The 16,129-nt window shown below is 52.6% G+C and overlaps 4 protein-coding genes across 4 annotated transcripts; 2 read left to right on the forward strand and 2 right to left on the reverse strand.

Annotated features, from left to right (window-relative positions):
* Window positions 1-319: 319 nt before the first annotated feature.
* On the forward strand, window positions 320-3,634 carry COCSUDRAFT_28915 (hemolysin A; the record flags this gene model as incomplete). Its single annotated transcript, XM_005648048.1, has 6 exons — window positions 320-516; window positions 625-784; window positions 1,153-1,380; window positions 1,965-2,803; window positions 3,037-3,188; window positions 3,504-3,634. 4 exons carry the CDS (start codon window positions 320-322, stop codon window positions 2,154-2,156), a joined length of 777 nt encoding a protein of 258 aa, XP_005648105.1. The 3' UTR covers window positions 2,157-2,803; window positions 3,037-3,188; window positions 3,504-3,634.
* Window positions 3,635-4,792: 1,158 nt separating this feature from the next.
* On the reverse strand, window positions 4,793-8,377 carry COCSUDRAFT_41769 (HSP20-domain-containing protein; the record flags this gene model as incomplete). Its single annotated transcript, XM_005648049.1, has 11 exons — window positions 4,793-4,860; window positions 4,979-5,033; window positions 5,246-5,279; window positions 5,449-5,471; window positions 5,620-5,690; window positions 5,903-5,939; window positions 7,086-7,154; window positions 7,301-7,387; window positions 7,523-7,798; window positions 7,895-7,989; window positions 8,314-8,377. 11 exons carry the CDS (start codon window positions 8,375-8,377, stop codon window positions 4,793-4,795), a joined length of 879 nt encoding a protein of 292 aa, XP_005648106.1.
* A 653-nt stretch (window positions 8,378-9,030) lies between these two features.
* On the forward strand, window positions 9,031-11,692 carry COCSUDRAFT_63092 (branched-chain amino acid aminotransferase II; the record flags this gene model as incomplete). Its single annotated transcript, XM_005648050.1, has 9 exons — window positions 9,031-9,036; window positions 9,345-9,547; window positions 9,659-9,726; window positions 10,088-10,273; window positions 10,507-10,580; window positions 10,733-10,897; window positions 11,011-11,160; window positions 11,282-11,451; window positions 11,617-11,692. The coding sequence occupies 9 exons, from the start codon at window positions 9,031-9,033 to the stop codon at window positions 11,690-11,692; spliced, it is 1,098 nt and encodes a 365-aa protein (XP_005648107.1).
* A 189-nt stretch (window positions 11,693-11,881) lies between these two features.
* Window positions 11,882-15,337, reverse strand: COCSUDRAFT_65983 (pseudouridine synthase). Its single transcript, XM_005648051.1, has 8 exons — window positions 15,184-15,337; window positions 14,980-15,060; window positions 14,637-14,873; window positions 14,280-14,475; window positions 13,512-13,918; window positions 13,074-13,279; window positions 12,670-12,766; window positions 11,882-12,261 (listed from the first exon to the last, which is right to left on the reverse strand). The coding sequence occupies exons 1-8, from the start codon at window positions 15,305-15,307 to the stop codon at window positions 12,083-12,085; spliced, it is 1,527 nt and encodes a 508-aa protein (XP_005648108.1). The 5' UTR covers window positions 15,308-15,337; the 3' UTR covers window positions 11,882-12,082.
* Between the last annotated feature and the right edge of the window lie 792 nt (window positions 15,338-16,129).

A 16,129-nucleotide genomic window follows, 5' to 3' on the forward strand; every position in this document is an offset into this window, starting at 1 on the left:
TGCGCCCCCTCAGAGTGAGCACCTGCTGAGCAGAGCACCCTGCCATCACAAAGTTTTAAATGAAATCTCCATGGTGTGTATAGGTACGACAGCAGACAACGTTTTCGGTGTCAGTGAGCCGGAGCTAGGAGAAGAAACGCATGCATCACCCTCAGCACCCAAGGTACGTGGTAGCGGTCACCAGTCTAGGCAGCCCTTTCACTGTTGCAGATGGTTGCCATGAAACGGAGACTTCTTGACCTGACAGCACAAAATAGATCTCATAGCGTGGTACATATCACCGCAGCAAGGAACTGGCAGATCAGCACATTCTGGTGGCATGCAGAACCCCAAGAAGAGGAGACTGGACGAGGTCTGCTTGGAGCAGTACCCAGAACACAGCCGCAGCGTTATCCAGTCCTGGATAGCGCAGGGCAAGGTGGCCATCAATGGAAGAGTCATCACAAAGGCTGGCACGCCAGTGGCCTCCACGTCCACTGTTGACATCACTGCCGTGGCCCCCAAATTTGTGTGCAGGTGAGGCGGCACCCCGGGCACATACTCAAACCTTCTGCTTTATATTGCAATCTTCCCAAGATTCCATCACTCAGCAACCACTCATAAAACAACATGCTTTGATGGGAGCAGGGCAGGGCTGAAGCTGGAAGGGGCGCTGGATCATTTTGGGCTGGATGTGTCGGGGATGAGGGTGCTGGACGCCGGTCTATCCACCGGAGGCTTCACGGACTGCCTGCTGCAGAGGGGCGCGACACATGTCATTGGGGTAGACGTGGGGTATGGACAGGTCAGCAAGTCCTGCCCTCTCGCCCCATGCTTCTCGGCTCGCAGCCATCACAGGCTCCAGCTTCCTCGCTGCTCAGTACTACACATTCAATTTAAATAGCCAGTGTTTTTCACCCCCAAATGCCACGAACTTGAGGCTGCACATCCAAGATCCTCATGGTCTGGGGAAGAGAAGGCCCTGTGGTGGCAGCCAAAGCCAGGCAAGGGCAGGAAGACACACATGCGCAGGAATGGTGGCAGGACACAATCAGGCAATTTGAAGGAGGTATACTGAAATGCAGCTTATCTGCAGACGCGCCTTGCCTCTGGCAGGAAAAGCGTGTAATAATAATAATGCTGATAATAGTGACATCCATGTGGCGGTGCCAGGTGGCGGAGAGGGTGCGGACGGACGCGCGAGTGACGGTGATGGAGCGCACGAATCTGCGCTACGTGCAGCTGGGGGATCTGCCTGAGGCGCTGCCGGTGGATTTGGCGACGCTGGACCTGTCATTCATATCGCTGCTCAAGGTTCTGCCGGCCGTTGTGGCGCTGCTGCAGCCGCGCGCACACCTGCTCGCCCTCATCAAGCCCCAGTTCGAGGCCGGCCGCGACGAGGTGCGCCAAAAGGCTCGAGTCTAAGCTGCAGATGGAGCTGGTGTCGACAGAAGGAAGGAATGCTAGAGCATGCATGTTATTAGTGCAAATAGCGAGGCTGTTGCGTTGATCTTTGCAGACAAGCGCTGCTGCTGCTGCATGTTACCGCGATGTGATTGAGAGTCAGGTCCCTCACCTGACTGCGCCTATCTGTGTCCCTCAGATGTTATCTCATTGTCCACATGCTGTATTACACTGACAATGGCAACCCGGCAGGACGGCTGTCCCTCAGAATCATGTCAACTCATCGCCCACGCACGTGGGAATACCAACAATGGCCTCCCGGCAGGAAGGCTGTTGGGGTCACGTTGGTGAACGATTAGTGATGCGCATCTGAGGTATCAGAGTGGAATTGCGACGGGCTCTGATGAACTCACGTTGAGACAGGCTCGCCGGTTGCTGTGCCTTTGAGGCAGGAAGATAGCCTTTCTGTGTGCCCCTGTTCAGGGCTGCGCATGTCATGCATCTTGCTGTTCCGTGCAAATGCCCTGACAGCGGCATTTTAGCTGAAGGGCATGTGGTGGTGAGTGCTGGTGTGGGTGCAGGTGGGGAAGGGCGGCATTGTGAAGGATGCGAGCATACACAGAAAGGTGATCGAGAAGGTCACAGCTGGCATCGAAGAGGCGGGTTTTGTGTCCAAGGGGTGCATTGAGTCTCCGCTAAAAGGCGCAGTGGGAGGCAATACAGAGTTTCTGGCCCTGTTTGAGAGGACTTCAGCACAATCTGGCAATGAATGACACAGAAGTTTTTGGATACAATAGCATGATGGTGCATGTGTTGCAAGGCATCTCTGTGTTCGTGTGACTGAACAGAATTTGAACGATTCTTGGAATCAAAGCTTCTGATTACACGAGGGGACCATTGTCACATCATAGTGTAACAGTAAGTGGAAAATCAGAGCTATGGCATTTCCGCATTGTTCAGCACAAGTTCACTCGCAAAACCAGAGGCACTTCAAGGAATCACACATACTACTTATGGCACTGGTGGCTTGCTTGCCACATGCAATGCTGTTTAATCATACAAAAAGGTCTGTCTAGACGCAACATAAGGAACAAACCAGAGTTGTTTGCATAAATTTCACCTATCAGATCTACACACCCTGAACTTGACCGAGCTGCTCAGAGCGTTGCTATTAACAACGGCGCTGTCTTCCGGTCTGCTGACCTACTGTAGCTGATCTGATCCCCTTTGAACACACTCTGCTGCAGCCCTGAGATGCTGCATCTACTCCACTGTGATGCTGTGCTGGCGGACCTTCTCCTCGACCTTGGGAATGTCCAGGCGCAAGACGCCATTCTCCATCTTGGCAGTGATTTTGCCAAGGTCTGCAGACTCCGGCAGCCTCACACGGCGCTGCACAAACTGCGAGCTGCGCTCCATCCTGCACACCCATGCATGATCGTCAGTACCTTGCTAGCCATCACAGCATCATGCATTTTTATTGTGATGGCAAACAGTGAAAGGAGAAGACATCTGCATGCAACTCAGCACCCCTACGTCTAGCAGCAGAAGGCCTTATATCATCTAGCTAGTGTCACGCCAAGTTTCACAGGAGAGGAGAACCCAGAGTTCGTGACATTAGGCAGGTTGCTGCTAGGCACAGCTTCCCCTCACCTGTGGTACTTGACACCTTCTTCCTCCTTCTCTTCGTTCTTGGAGGCGTTCTGCTCAACCGAGAGGCTCAGCACGTCTCCATCGATGTTCACCTTCACGTCCTTCTTCGACACGCCCGGCAAGTCGGCCTTCACTTCGAATGCCTTCGGTGTCTACAAACACAAGCAATAATCAAAATCAACATCAGAAGCAAGAAAGGAAGTCTTTGTTGCCTGCACAGACTTAAAATGCCACGCAACATGTCCACTACGGTTGAAAAAGTCCAGATCCTTCCAGAAGACATGCCGGAGAGATAGACAAAGCAAAGCAAAGGACTCGAAAAATATTATAGAACTTCGCTGCAGCACAAGAACTTCCCTATTGTCATCTAAGAAGATCCCAACACGCTTGATGCTGCTTTGTATAGCAGATATTACTTTTCAAACGTCGTCGAGATTGTGTTCTCCTGGATCAGGACAGCACCGTACCTCCTTGACGTCGATAGAAATGCCTCGATTGTATGTGCTGCCAGTATCAGGAGTCAAGCTTCCCCTGAGGCCCAGAGGGAGGCCAAAGTGGGCGAAGAAGTCGTTCTCGTCGAAGTTGCGCATCGCCAGCGACATCTTTCTTGTTGTCAGTGATTGGTCTCGAAGGTGCAAGAAATAGAATATGCGCACGATTGCTTGGAGCTGCAGACTATCTTTCAGCAAAAATTTATGTTTTGGATTCAACTCTGGAGTGCTTCTCCATTTATAGCTGTGAAATCGGGATTCTGGAAGCATCTGACGCCAGCTTCCGGAACCTTCTCGAAATTTCGAGAAGGACCGTGGAAGCTTCTACGGCGACAGCAGCGGATCTAGGGGGTCCCTCATTCCTTCGTGTGCATGCACTAGTGAAACCTCGTCTAGTGACATGTCCACTGCAGCCTGCATTGGAGATCCCCTCTGATAAGATGTCCATGCTGCTCGTAAGGTCTGGGCAATTGCCGTGCCGCAGCGCTAGCGTTTGTGAGATCTCCAGAGCTTGCTGCCTTGGAGGGCCGAGCGATGATCAGGAGTCATCGCTGCATTATGTTCTATGATCTAGGATTGCCAAGCCAGCAGTGCACCATGCTCAATGCCCCAGTGCATTGCAGTGCAGGCACCATGGTGCAACAGCAGGTGCATGTCCCATGACTGCAAGGAAACTTTCTGTTGAACAGATGTCTTGTCTGCAGTGCTACGCCCGGCGCGTAGGCACCGCTCTGTGACAGTGGCGTGTGCCCTATTGGGAATTTCTTGAATGCAGGATGAGAAGCACACATGAAGATTTTTGAGAAACAGAACTTTGTGGCTTCCATTTTTACAATGCGGATGGCCTGCGCTACACTTCCAAAACCAGACATACTCAGCTGGAACTGACAACTGCAATTTGGTTCTTAATGCATGACATAGTGCTTCACAGCACATAAATCGCACAAATGCCTCAGCCAGTGCGGAGACATGCTTCCCACATTCATTGAGCTGCAGTGTAGGACTCACGTTCATGCAGATCAAGAAAATAGTGAACTTCCATGTAGCCTCTGATAGGTGCCAACTGCCTCATGATATTTTGGATCAGGCTTGACTGCAAGCCATGTAGGTCAATTCCTGAGCCTGCTGCTCAATGATCTAGGCTCTCAATCTCTCAAGCTTTCCAATGATCCAGCACATGCAGATCATTCATGTTGCAAGCAACTGGCATGCAAGGAGCATGGATTCTGTGCGGCTTCTTGTGGTGGTACCGGTGTTGCTCTTGCTCAGGTCACGTTGATCTGCTGCTGCTGTGCTGCACCCTCGCGCTTGGGAACTGTGACCTTCAGGACCCCTGCACACACACCCCCAACTTATTAGACACCTCCAGATATGCACAAACCAAGCCATGCATCAAAGCTGGCAAAATCAAAGCTGATCAAAGATCAGCAGAGCCGTGCCACTGCTCTCACCATTGTCATAGGCAGCTGAGATCTTGCTGGGGTCAGCGCTGTCAGGCAGGCGGATCTGCAAGGCAATGCATCATTCACATCATCAGCCTATTGAATTCAGGTTAAAGCATGCACCATTTACTATGTGTGACATCAATAAGAACGGTTGCTGGAATGCAAGCATGCTCAGCGTGAGGGAGAGCATGTAGATGGATTGCTGGGATCCAAGCATGCGCTGTTCAGCATATAGGAGATCCTGCAGACAGGTTGCTGAGATGGGTGACTCACCCGGCGCTCCACAAAGCGGCGAGTGCGCTCCACCCTGCACCCACAGCAAGTCAGACTCAGTTCCTGACTACCAGCCCCTGTCATGCATCTCTTTTCACACCGTTCATCCCACAGCAGCATGCATGGCAGACACCATACTGTCTTGTTGAAGGCAACAGATGTGTCAGATTACATCATTGCAAATTGTGACATGCCTGTGGTACCGGACACCGGGCTCCTCCTTGACCTGCAGCCGGTTGAACATTCGAGTGAGAAAAGTGATTCTTTGCAGCACATGTTGAAGTGTAGCAGCAGCCATGGACGATAGAGCAGAAGAAACAGTGGTCCTAATTGCAAGACATTTGGAAGTGATGTAGGGTGCGGTTGGGGCCCACCTCCTCCTGGTTCACTGCAATCCTCAGCACATCCCCATCCACAGTCAAGACAACGTCCCCCTTGTCGACCCCTGCACGCACACTCTTGCATTTTATGTCCAAGGGGAAGCTCAGGAGTACAACACAGGCAAGCTCACAGCCCCAGCAGGCAGACTCATCAGCAGCATGTGGCACCGCAAGATCAAATAGGTAGATGGATCTGCCTTGATCAAGGCACCCAGGCTGAATGTTATTGAAAAGGGACCAGGATGAAGTTTGACAAGAGAAATGCGGCGATTGGTACCTGGAATGTCCGCAGTGATTTCGAAGCTCTTGTCGGTCTGCCAAGCACAAGGAACGCCTTGAGCGCAAGACCTTCAGTAGAAGGTGTAAACAGGGGCCCAAATTCGTTCAAGAGGCATTAAATAATTCTTTTGATATGCTTTCATATCTATTCCCTTCAATATCAGGTGTAGGGACACCAGATGCTCGGCAATGCATCATGACGCACGCGCAACACGCCGTGACAAGGAAAACATACTTTTGGTATTGGAGGACACTCGATCACATCAAAGAGATTTGTACCTCCGTGACATTGATCGGGATCGGGCGGAGGTTTGCGAGATCGCGGTCAGAGGTCAGTCTGTCGAGGATTCCCCCGAAAGGGCTGAGCGCGCTGAAGAAGTCGCTGTCGTTGGGTGCGATCAACGTTGACAGAGCCATCTTGACTATTTGTACTGAGAGAGAGTGTGTCGATATCGAGGTTGCAATCGCACTCCGCAATTTGTGGGTGTCTTGAGCAAGTCGGGCTAAAAATAGCAGCAGCAGGAGCATTGTCACAGCACAATCATGCAGATCTTTGGCCAATATCGGCTAGAATAATCTTGTAGATCGCACGTGCTGCAATTAAATATAATGACACCTCCAGAGTTTCTGTTGATGGCCTACACAATCAAGTCACCTGTTTTGCATCATATGTGCATGCAACCAAGCCCTGATCAGCAAAGCTTGTGAGGCCGTTGCACACGGAGCTGGCTGCAGCTGGCTGCAAATCTGCATGTTTTCCGGGCGACATCAAGTACTTCAATTTACAGACACTCAATTCACGCTGCATGAGAGCACCTCACCGCACATGTACATGCAGCAGCGGCTGGCAAGCACATCATGCTCTCACACTCGTCTCAGCTAGACAGCAGCTTTCCCTGCTTGTAAGCCCGCAAGTATGCTGCAAAGGAGCCGACAGTGGTCAATGCCGTCAGGCCACCAAGCGCCCACAGCAGGTCCTCGGGCGGCCACCCATACCAGGAATGTCCAATGCACCCCGCTATAAGACACAACTGAAACACGGTGTTCACTTTGCTGATATACAATGGCTGCACAAAGGCTGCAGGGGCCACCGCAGGCACTGGACTGTCTGCTGAACCAGCAGATTCATTTTGCTCTTTCTGGGGACCATTGTTGCTGTTGGCCATTGCCTGCGCACTCACATCGCCAGAAGATGCTACACCAGGGCCTAGCCGGAAAAATTCGGCCCATCCCACACCCTTCCTGCCCACCTGCATCACCATGCACAATATTATTCAATGCATTAAAACTTCAAATCTCGAACACATGCACAGCTTTCTGGTGTGTTCACCCAGTGCCCAAAACAGCCAAGAGAAAGACTATCGCACATGTGACATAAACCAGCGTGCTGACACACCTTACTGACTCTATCCACAAATGCCCCAGTCACCAGCAGCATGTCCCTGCCAATGATGATGCTTGCCAGTGCCACTGGCAGAGAGCCCTGCGAAGAAATCAGACAGGAAATCCCAACTCCATGCATGCAGCAATGCACATGAGCTTGATGCATGCATGCCATTTTTTTTGTGCATGCGGCAATACTGCTTTGCTGGCGGGCAATGTGGACCAGGCCGATTACCTGCTGAGCGAGTGCCCCCACAGTGCAGCACACCAGCACCTTGTCAGCCAGGGGGTCCAGGTAGGAGCCCAGCACAGAGCTCTGCCCGTAGTGCTTTGCTGCATACCCATCCGCCCAGTCACTTGCGCCCGCCACCCCCAGTAAGCCCAGAGCAGCTGCCCACTGCTCCTGCAGGATGAAGTAGGCCACAAAGGGGCCGCTGATCAGCCGCGCCATTGAGATGGCATTGGGGACATTCATCACGGCCTCGCGCGTCCACCCGGCTTCATGAAATGCCTGCAGCACAAAATTCTCAGTTCATGCATGCATGCAAGGTCATATGAGTTGTTTCCTTACATAGCAGAGAGGAGCAAAGGAGCAGGTGGTGCATACCTGCATGCCTGTCTTGACGGAGTCATTGGTCGTCCTGGACTGCTGTGCATGCTTCGGGCCGGTCTCATCATCTTCCTTTGGTGTAGTTGCCAGACCTGCGCCAGGACATGCACTGTTCTGCAAGGGTAACGCCAACCCATAATACTCTTTCACAAGACAAAGGATTCAATAATTCCGAGCGAGTTGTTGAAGCCCACCAGCTTGCTGGGAGAGGCTGTGCTGGACCAGCCGTGGAAAGATCCCTTGGCCATTCACAGGCCGACCCTCATCAGCTGCAAATCTGCTGGGTTTACTGGTGGTTGACCTGCTAGGAAGCCAGTTCTTCTGTGGCACAAGGCTGACGATCGGCTGCACAAGCTGTAGAGTGGAGCTGGTGCCAGTGAGCCTGGTGAGTATGGAGGATTGCGATTGTAACTGACAGTCGATACCCTGAGCAATGCTGCGTAATAGTAACGTCTGGCATCTTCTCTGTGCTGCTGACATTATCTCGATCTGGAGTATCTCAGGCGGATCCAAATGCCAGTGCCTCGAATACAATTATGCATCAATGGTCACTATGCAATTAAGAGACCTTGCGTCTTGAGCAAGACGAAAGCACTGAGAGATCTGACCGCATTCAGCGCAATCAATTTGCCAGGTCAGCTTTCCGTAACGCTAGCGCTCCCGTAATTGTCCAAGAGCGGCAAGAGCTGCTGCTGTGTCAGAATCTGAATCAGCAACACGTCCTCAACAGACTAGATGATCTTATTTCTCCCTTTCTTTACAGCTGAGGATATCCTCATCTTGTGCAAGCGAGTTTTGCATTGCTACTGCACTGCTCACGAGAATCCGAAATCACCTGAACTGTGAGAGACTTCACGTAACACCCGTGGGAACGATCCGTCACTCTTAAAAGTTTTGGGTGGTCGTATAATTAAGATAAATATCATAGACACACCGGACCGTGATCGTCTCGTTGTGGGTCCCTGCTTGGTTAATCCAATATGTGGCGTAGTTCTGGCTTGCGCCTGCAAGAAGAAATTGTGAGACAATGCTGTGCTCATGTCAAAGACAATGCAATTGGATCATTCTGTCGTTCGCTGACATCGGTGAGTTCTAACAATATCTCTGCTGCATCGAGCTGTCCTGTCCTTGCCATGCCTGTCCTGGATGCATGGAAGAAGCTTGTACTAAACATATCGCGTGCCAAAACAATCGAGCTTGGTGCCGAAACCCGAACTGCAGTGCTTTAGGTTCTCTCATTGCCGTTTTGTGGTGTGTGTTGCAGGCTTCAAGCAGCACTTTCCGTCACGCAGATATCCAGAAGAGCGTTGTGCCTTTTGAAGAGCCATCAGTCAACTTAGAGGTGCAATGTACCTGTTGCTGGCCTTGCATCTCCAGTCTCATGACTTACACATGCCTCGCTCATCAAGCTCATGTGCCCCAAAGTCTGTAGTGCTGGCTGCCGCAGGAACTGAAATTCGGTCAGGTCTTTACAGACCATCTCTTCATTGTCGAGCATGCAGAGGGTGCAGGATGGGGGCGGCCTCAGATCAGGCCCTTCTCCCAGGGCATCACGGTGCACCCCGCCGCCCAAGTCCTGCACTATGGCATGTGCTGCTTTGAGGGCATGAAGGCCTACCTTGGTGTTGACGGCCGAGGCCGCCTCTTCAGGTGGGAAGAGTTCCCTCTGCACTCCAAGAACAGCTTTTCACCATGCACCCTTTCCACATGGCTGACATTATAAGGAATCAAAGGGGTCATTCGCGCCTTGTGTGCCTGCAGGCCGGACCTCAACATGCAGCGCATGTACCGGTCCTCACGGCGCCTCATGCTGGCAGACTACGACCCAGGTGAGTGCAACATGTAGTCTGATGTTGTTGGCACTCACAATAAAACTCTCTCCAGTGTGCTTAAAAGGACTCTGTTCACGCCAGGGCCTGAGTGTCTCTACCTCATAAAACTAGAGCAGTCCACACATAGGCACGTGCTTGAACACATCCTGGTCTCTCATCTTCATCTACCTGTAGATTTGCAGTTTTTTCGAGCTCCCCAGCATCGAGAGCTCCGTCTTTGCAGCTCGATTTACATTAAGGAGGTTGTTCCCATGTTCTCAGGTGCTCCTCTAGATTGTGCAGACTAACTACCTTGTCTGTAGATGCCATGTGAATGTCTCGTTTGAGTAATGAAGGCATTGGGGGATTGGTGGTGCAGGCGAGCTGCTGGAGTGCCTGAAGGAGCTGCTGCGAGTGGACCACCAGTGGCTGCCGGAGAGGGAGGGCTACTCGCTCTACGTGCGCCCCTTCATGTTCAGCAGCGCTCACACGCTCGGCGTGGGGCGCCCCACCCGCTCCACCATCGCCATCACACTCTCCCCTGTGGGCCCCTACTTTGCTACAGGTGCGCCAACGTTCTTAGCATTAATTGTCAAATGAATGTTGCGTGGTGAAATTTGATTACAGTCCTTTTCAGAACCATAATCTTAGAACCACAATGGATCATGTTGGTTGTTTGTGGGAGCATCAGACATGCACGCACGCAACTGACACTGTGCACTGTTTCTCTCACCCACTTCATTGTTTTGATTGTTCTGTTCCAAAAATATCGCTCAGATATTTGATTGGCGTGTGCAGGTCTGACCCCCATCCAGCTGTTTCTGAGTGAGGAGCATGTGCGCGCCTGGCCCGGGGGTGTGGGCGACTGCAAGGTGTGTGCTGACATGAAACCTCTCATATTGCTTGTAAGAGTAAGCCTGTCTACGGAGATTCTCTAGTACATTTCCTTCATGAGAATCCTTGCAAAACTTGGTGTGAGGTGTGAGGAGTGCATCTGACAATTCTTCTCTTTTTATATGCGCAGGTTGGCAGCAACTACGCGCCCACAATCCTGCCGCAAGCAGAGGCACAGAGGAAGCATGGGACGCCCCAGGTCCTGTACACGCTGCCAAGCATTGACGGCAGCGATCCAGAAAGCGCAGTCATTTCAGAGTCCGGTGCCATGAATTGCTTCTTCCTTCTTGATAAGGTGAACACCATACTGCTGCTGCGCTTTTGTTGTCTGCCTCCTTTTTACACTCTGCAATGGTGACCGGGCAAGCGCTCGTGGTATATGCCCTTACAGATTCCTGCTGTGAACAGGCTGATGGCAGTGGGCTTGAGCTCACCACACCGCCGCTGGATGGGACTATTCTGCCAGGGGTCACGCGGGACTCCATTCTGGCTCTGGCGCGCGCTTGGAATGATATTGAGGTGGCAGAGAGGTACCTGACCATCAGGGAAATCAAGCAGGTAATGTTTCTTTTGACAAAATATTTTGAGCAGTACCTGCCTGATGCTTTGTGGGTGGGAGCTGCCGTATCATGTGGGCTGAAGCATGGGGCCTGACAATTGTCTGAAACCAATGCAACAGGCTTCAGAGGAGGGGCGGCTGAGAGAGATTTTTGGCTGTGGCACTGCCTGCATAGTGCAGCCAGTCAATGCTCTGATACGGGCCAATGGGGACGTCATTGCAGCGCCTTTCGATGCCAGCAGCACCTCTAGCATGACTGCCCGCATGACACACGCCCTCACTGACATTCAGTATGCCAGGCACGTCCGCCACAATTGTGCCTTACAGCCAGCGGGAAGCTTGTTGGCATCTTCAACTTGAACTCGTGGTAATTGCAGCCATGCATGGAGGTTTTCTGCATTCACCTTGGAGCTCGTTGCACGCTAGATTGAGCTTAATCACATTGCTGGTTGCAGGGTTCCCAGTGACTGGAGTGTGCCATTTGATGATGCAAAGATCGCGGACAAGGAGCTGTTCAGAGCTGAGGCATGAGTGAGCATTTTTATCTTGGTTGTACATGTATATGCTTGTACTTCAGCTAGAGGATGTGTACGATAAGACACTTGCATGCGCACTGATAGGGACGCACTGAAATTGGAATGGATTTTAGAGCTGTGAGCTGATGTTCATCCTTGAACACGTTGACATGTCCACGTAGCTTGTGTCATTGCAGGTTTGATTGCAGCGGCCTCAGGGCTTACATCAAATGTTTTGTATCTCTTTGGATGTCAGGGACTCTACGTACCTCTGTTTGCATGTATAGGGCATGTTTGAAGGAACACACTTGTGATCACTGGCACTGTTGAGAAGCACAATGCTCTCCACAAGAGAGACTTCTCACAGCGATTTCACTTGTTCACTCATATATGGTACATTGCATCCTCACACATCTAGAGCAACGAACGGACGTTCTATGCCCAAGTGTCTCCTTGCACTGCGCTGGCGCCCCCTCCTGTTCTTCCGGGCCACCTTCCATTTTTTCTTCAGCTGCTTGTCAACCACCTTCTCCCTCTCAATCCGCGCAGCTCGTTTCTCCGCCCAGGTCCAGCGTCGCTTCTCATCTGGCCAATCAAGCTGTTGTGGCACCTGCTGATGCCAATTGACTGCGGGGATTTCATGGCAAGTGCTGGCAGGTGTGGCTGAGGATGCATGCCCACTGTCCTCTGAACAATCTGGCCTGTCGCCAGAGCTCTCTGTCATCTCCATACCCACTTCACTGGCATGGCCCCCAGAGTTTCCCTGATTTTGGCACCCAGTCACAGCACCAGGGCTGCTTTCGGCTGCAGCGCTGTACTCCCGAGCCGACAACCCCAACGGCTGCCTTGAGCAGCAGACACCAGATAAACTGCCGGTTCCAGTAGGAAATCGCCTGCTCTGCGCCATGCTTGACAGCGACACTGTGCTGAAATTTTGGGCATGCGAGGGAGTGCTCATGCTGCTTTCTGTTTGGGTGCCATGTGCTGCACTACTGCTGCGGCGGAACAGCACATTCAGCACCCTCTGCATGTGCTGGCTCGGGGACGCGGCAACATCTACATACCGGTTGCCTGACCGACGGATGACAATCTGCACACCACCAGAATATTTCTATTTCAATGCCACATCTGCGTTCAGTCATCCAGGTAATGCGAGCAACCAGAACTTGCTGTTGTTGCTACATCTTCGCAATGTTAAGATGGGTGGTGCTCCCTGCGCAGGACTCATGATGCAGCAAAGGCTTCCACAAGCAGGCTTTAGGGGACAGCACTCTCAGCTGCACATACACGTGTGCACACCCAGGCCAGTGGCACCATCATGCAAGAGGGGTGGGCACTCATCAAGTTCTCAGAAGATCTTGGACTGCTTGGTATTCTGCCAACACACTCATGCGCACCCGGCAGCAGTGCAGAAGGAGGTGCGAGTCGCAGCGCAGCAGGCGATCCAGCTCTGCCTCATCAGCGTCCTGTTCAGGCGCGGGTGCATCTTTCAGAAGCTGCCGCAGGCGCAGCTGCGCAGGGGACCGTAAGCGCCCGTAACGGCCGTCCCCAACCACCGGCGCCCCCAGCTCCGCGCAGTGCTTCCGCAGCTGGTGCTTGCGCCCTGCGCATCAGCAGGAACACACCATCTGATAACACCGCAGTGTGAGAGCCATGTCCTTTACGCTGCTCTCAACTCTAACATTTTGCCTGCCTGTATCTTGTTAGGTCCAGTAACATGTGCTGCATGAAAGCATGCAGCACGCAATGACCTGCCTCTGTTGTGGCGCAGGCATGTGGCAGGGGATACGAGGTAGCGCAAGCGCTCCTCAATTCTATTTGGGAATATGTGTTACTGCCTGTGTCAGGGGACTGGACAGAGCAGCAACGGCAAACTCCAGGGGCATCAGCCAGAAGCATGCCTGTGACGGGCTGCAGAGCGAGCCAGGCAAAGCCCTCCGCAGAGCGGCCCAGCACCTCGTACTTGGTCAGGGCACGCTGGCCCGCGTCCCTGCCGCCTGGCCCCGGCAACCGGCCGCCGATGAAACCGCGGTCCTCCTGCAGACCGGGGCCGTCCTCCACTATGGCCTGGTAGTGCTTCTCGATGGAGGGTGCGCCTCTAAACGCGCGCGCCTGGCCGGCAGCCGCCGTCTGCAGGCCCTCTGCCGGCTGCCGGAAGGCCGCGGAGAGCCACGCCGCCGCGTCCACCGTGCGCGCAACCACCAGTGCGCCGCTGGTGTTGCGGTCCAGCCGGTGCACCAGCCTGCAGGCAAAAGATGTGAGGCAAAATGTTCATAACTAGCCTTTGTCTTGTATTGCCATTCTTCTGTTGTTAAGCCTGGTATTTCCTTGCGCCTAGCCTCACTGCAACTCTGTTTCTGATTCATAGTTCTGCAGGAATATTATCTCCTCCAGGTGATGTTGTGGCAGGGCGGCTGCATTTCCCATCCCACAGTAAGAAAACGTGGAAATATGTGACTGCACCCTTGATCTCCTTCATATCAAGCTGTAGCAGGGCGTGCATGCTTGCTATCTCAACTGAATAAAGTGTGGATCTACAGTGATGCATGCAGAGCCAAGTGCAAGGCTTCAGGGATTGTGCAAGTCAGGACCGGGTGAATTACCTGGGGGTTTCTGTGCTGCCCAGGCGAAGGTGGGGCAGGAGGGAGTCGAGGGAGACGTGGATTCCGTCCCCGCCCTGCACTGGAAGCCCTGCCGGTTTATTCAGCACCAGCAGCTCCGCGTCCGAGTGCAGGACGCGCCGCTGCACGTGCTCCGCCAGCTTCGCCTCCAGCTGCCGTATGCGCTTTGGCACAACCTCTGGCCATGTTGCAGCTTGTTCAGGAAACCCACATTCATAGATTTGGATCAATGTAATGGCTGAGTATACCTTAGCACATGCCTCAGGCAATGAGGTCTCTGAATGTCGGTTGTTTGATCACATGGTGTAGCCTTGCGGGTGAGGATGAAGCGTCATGCACCTGCATCTGACTCGAGCAGTTCCGCAGCAGAGGATCTCCCTAACCCTGGCTGCTCGTGATCTGGAGAGGTGGCCTTGGGAATCAGCAAGCGTGCTCCTTCAGGCAATAGCGTGCTGGCAGCCACACGCTTCAGTCCCTTGTCATCCTGATCAAACAGCCGCATGCGCCGCTGCCTTGCAAGCTTCCGCCTTGCTCCCTCTGACATTGCCGGTCCCCTCCGACGCATCCATTGCAACGCTGCAATCAAACCTTGCTTTACGACTTACAAGTGCGACCTCCATGTGCAGGACAAACTTGAGGACACTGTCTTTAGGGAAGCTGCTGGAAGGTGGCACCAAGCTACCTGTAGGCGCTGAGGAGCCGTCCAAGAAGCTGACAGGTGGCAGGATGTGGAATTGACGGCTCAAATGCTCAAGAGGACCTGCTACATGGCGTGAAAATGATACTCAAGACATGAAAGCAGTCTACCAGCAGGGGATCGCAAAGTCAAATGTTTCGACTTGAGACATACAGTCGCTAAAGAATGCATGAGTATATTGTTTCTCACATGTCTGCACAGGAGAGTCTCCATGTACCGCGATGTTTGACTCTACACTAGATTCAGTTGATAGCCACCTTGATCTGAAAGAGGATGAGACACGATCCAAACGCCTAGCGATCGAGCAGCGCATGCAGTGGATGCTATACGCAACTCAGACACGTGAGAAAGATGGAATGTGAAACAACAACAACAACAACTCCTGAAGAGGAAGCCTTCCAGGCAAAATTCAGATTGGCAGCTACCGCAGAGTGAGAAGCTGCACTCCCTTTCCTCACCCTTTGGATCATCTCTATGATGCTTGATCTCTGGATTGAATGCAGTCTAGCATCTCAAATGGCACCAGCTGCAGGAGTGGCGTTTGATGGGAGCGTCTGGGTCACGGCAGGGTCGTCCATAGGCCTTGGTGAGCGGAAAAGAAACCACACTTTATGGAACATCTGCTAGTTGACCACCAAAGTGATCCTGCCCTTGGCAATGATTTCATTCGAGGAATATGGCCATAATAATGTGATACTGAAGTCAGGTTGCGTGTGACAGTGGCTGGGGCTGCACTACTGACCGCTGCTGGAGGCTTTGCTCTTTCCCGTGCTGTTCAGGTAAGGAGGCAAGAGACAATCCTTAGGCATTACTTCCTGCTTAATATTCCCTCAATTGTTGAGAATCCAGACTGGAGCTTCACTGCACCTGGAGTGCATCTTATTATGCTAGATTGTACTGATTTGTTTGAGCTGTTGTCCGGGTCTGCAGCGCGGTGAGATTGGTAGGAGCTTTGCAGAGCCAGCAAAGCAGCAGCAGCGTGGCAGGACTATATTGAAAGTGGAGAGAGGCATGCAGCAACCCGCTGTGAAGCAGAGCGAGCCAGAGGCCCTGATCGCAGAGGAGAACACAAGGAAGAACGGCCAAGCATGAGTGTACACATGTGTGGCATGCAGCTGAGCTGCTGCACAGGTTT

Source organism: Coccomyxa subellipsoidea (assembly GCF_000258705.1).
Source record: "Coccomyxa subellipsoidea C-169, whole genome shotgun sequence".
In the NCBI taxonomy this organism is placed as follows: Eukaryota; Viridiplantae; Chlorophyta; class Trebouxiophyceae; family Coccomyxaceae; genus Coccomyxa; species Coccomyxa subellipsoidea.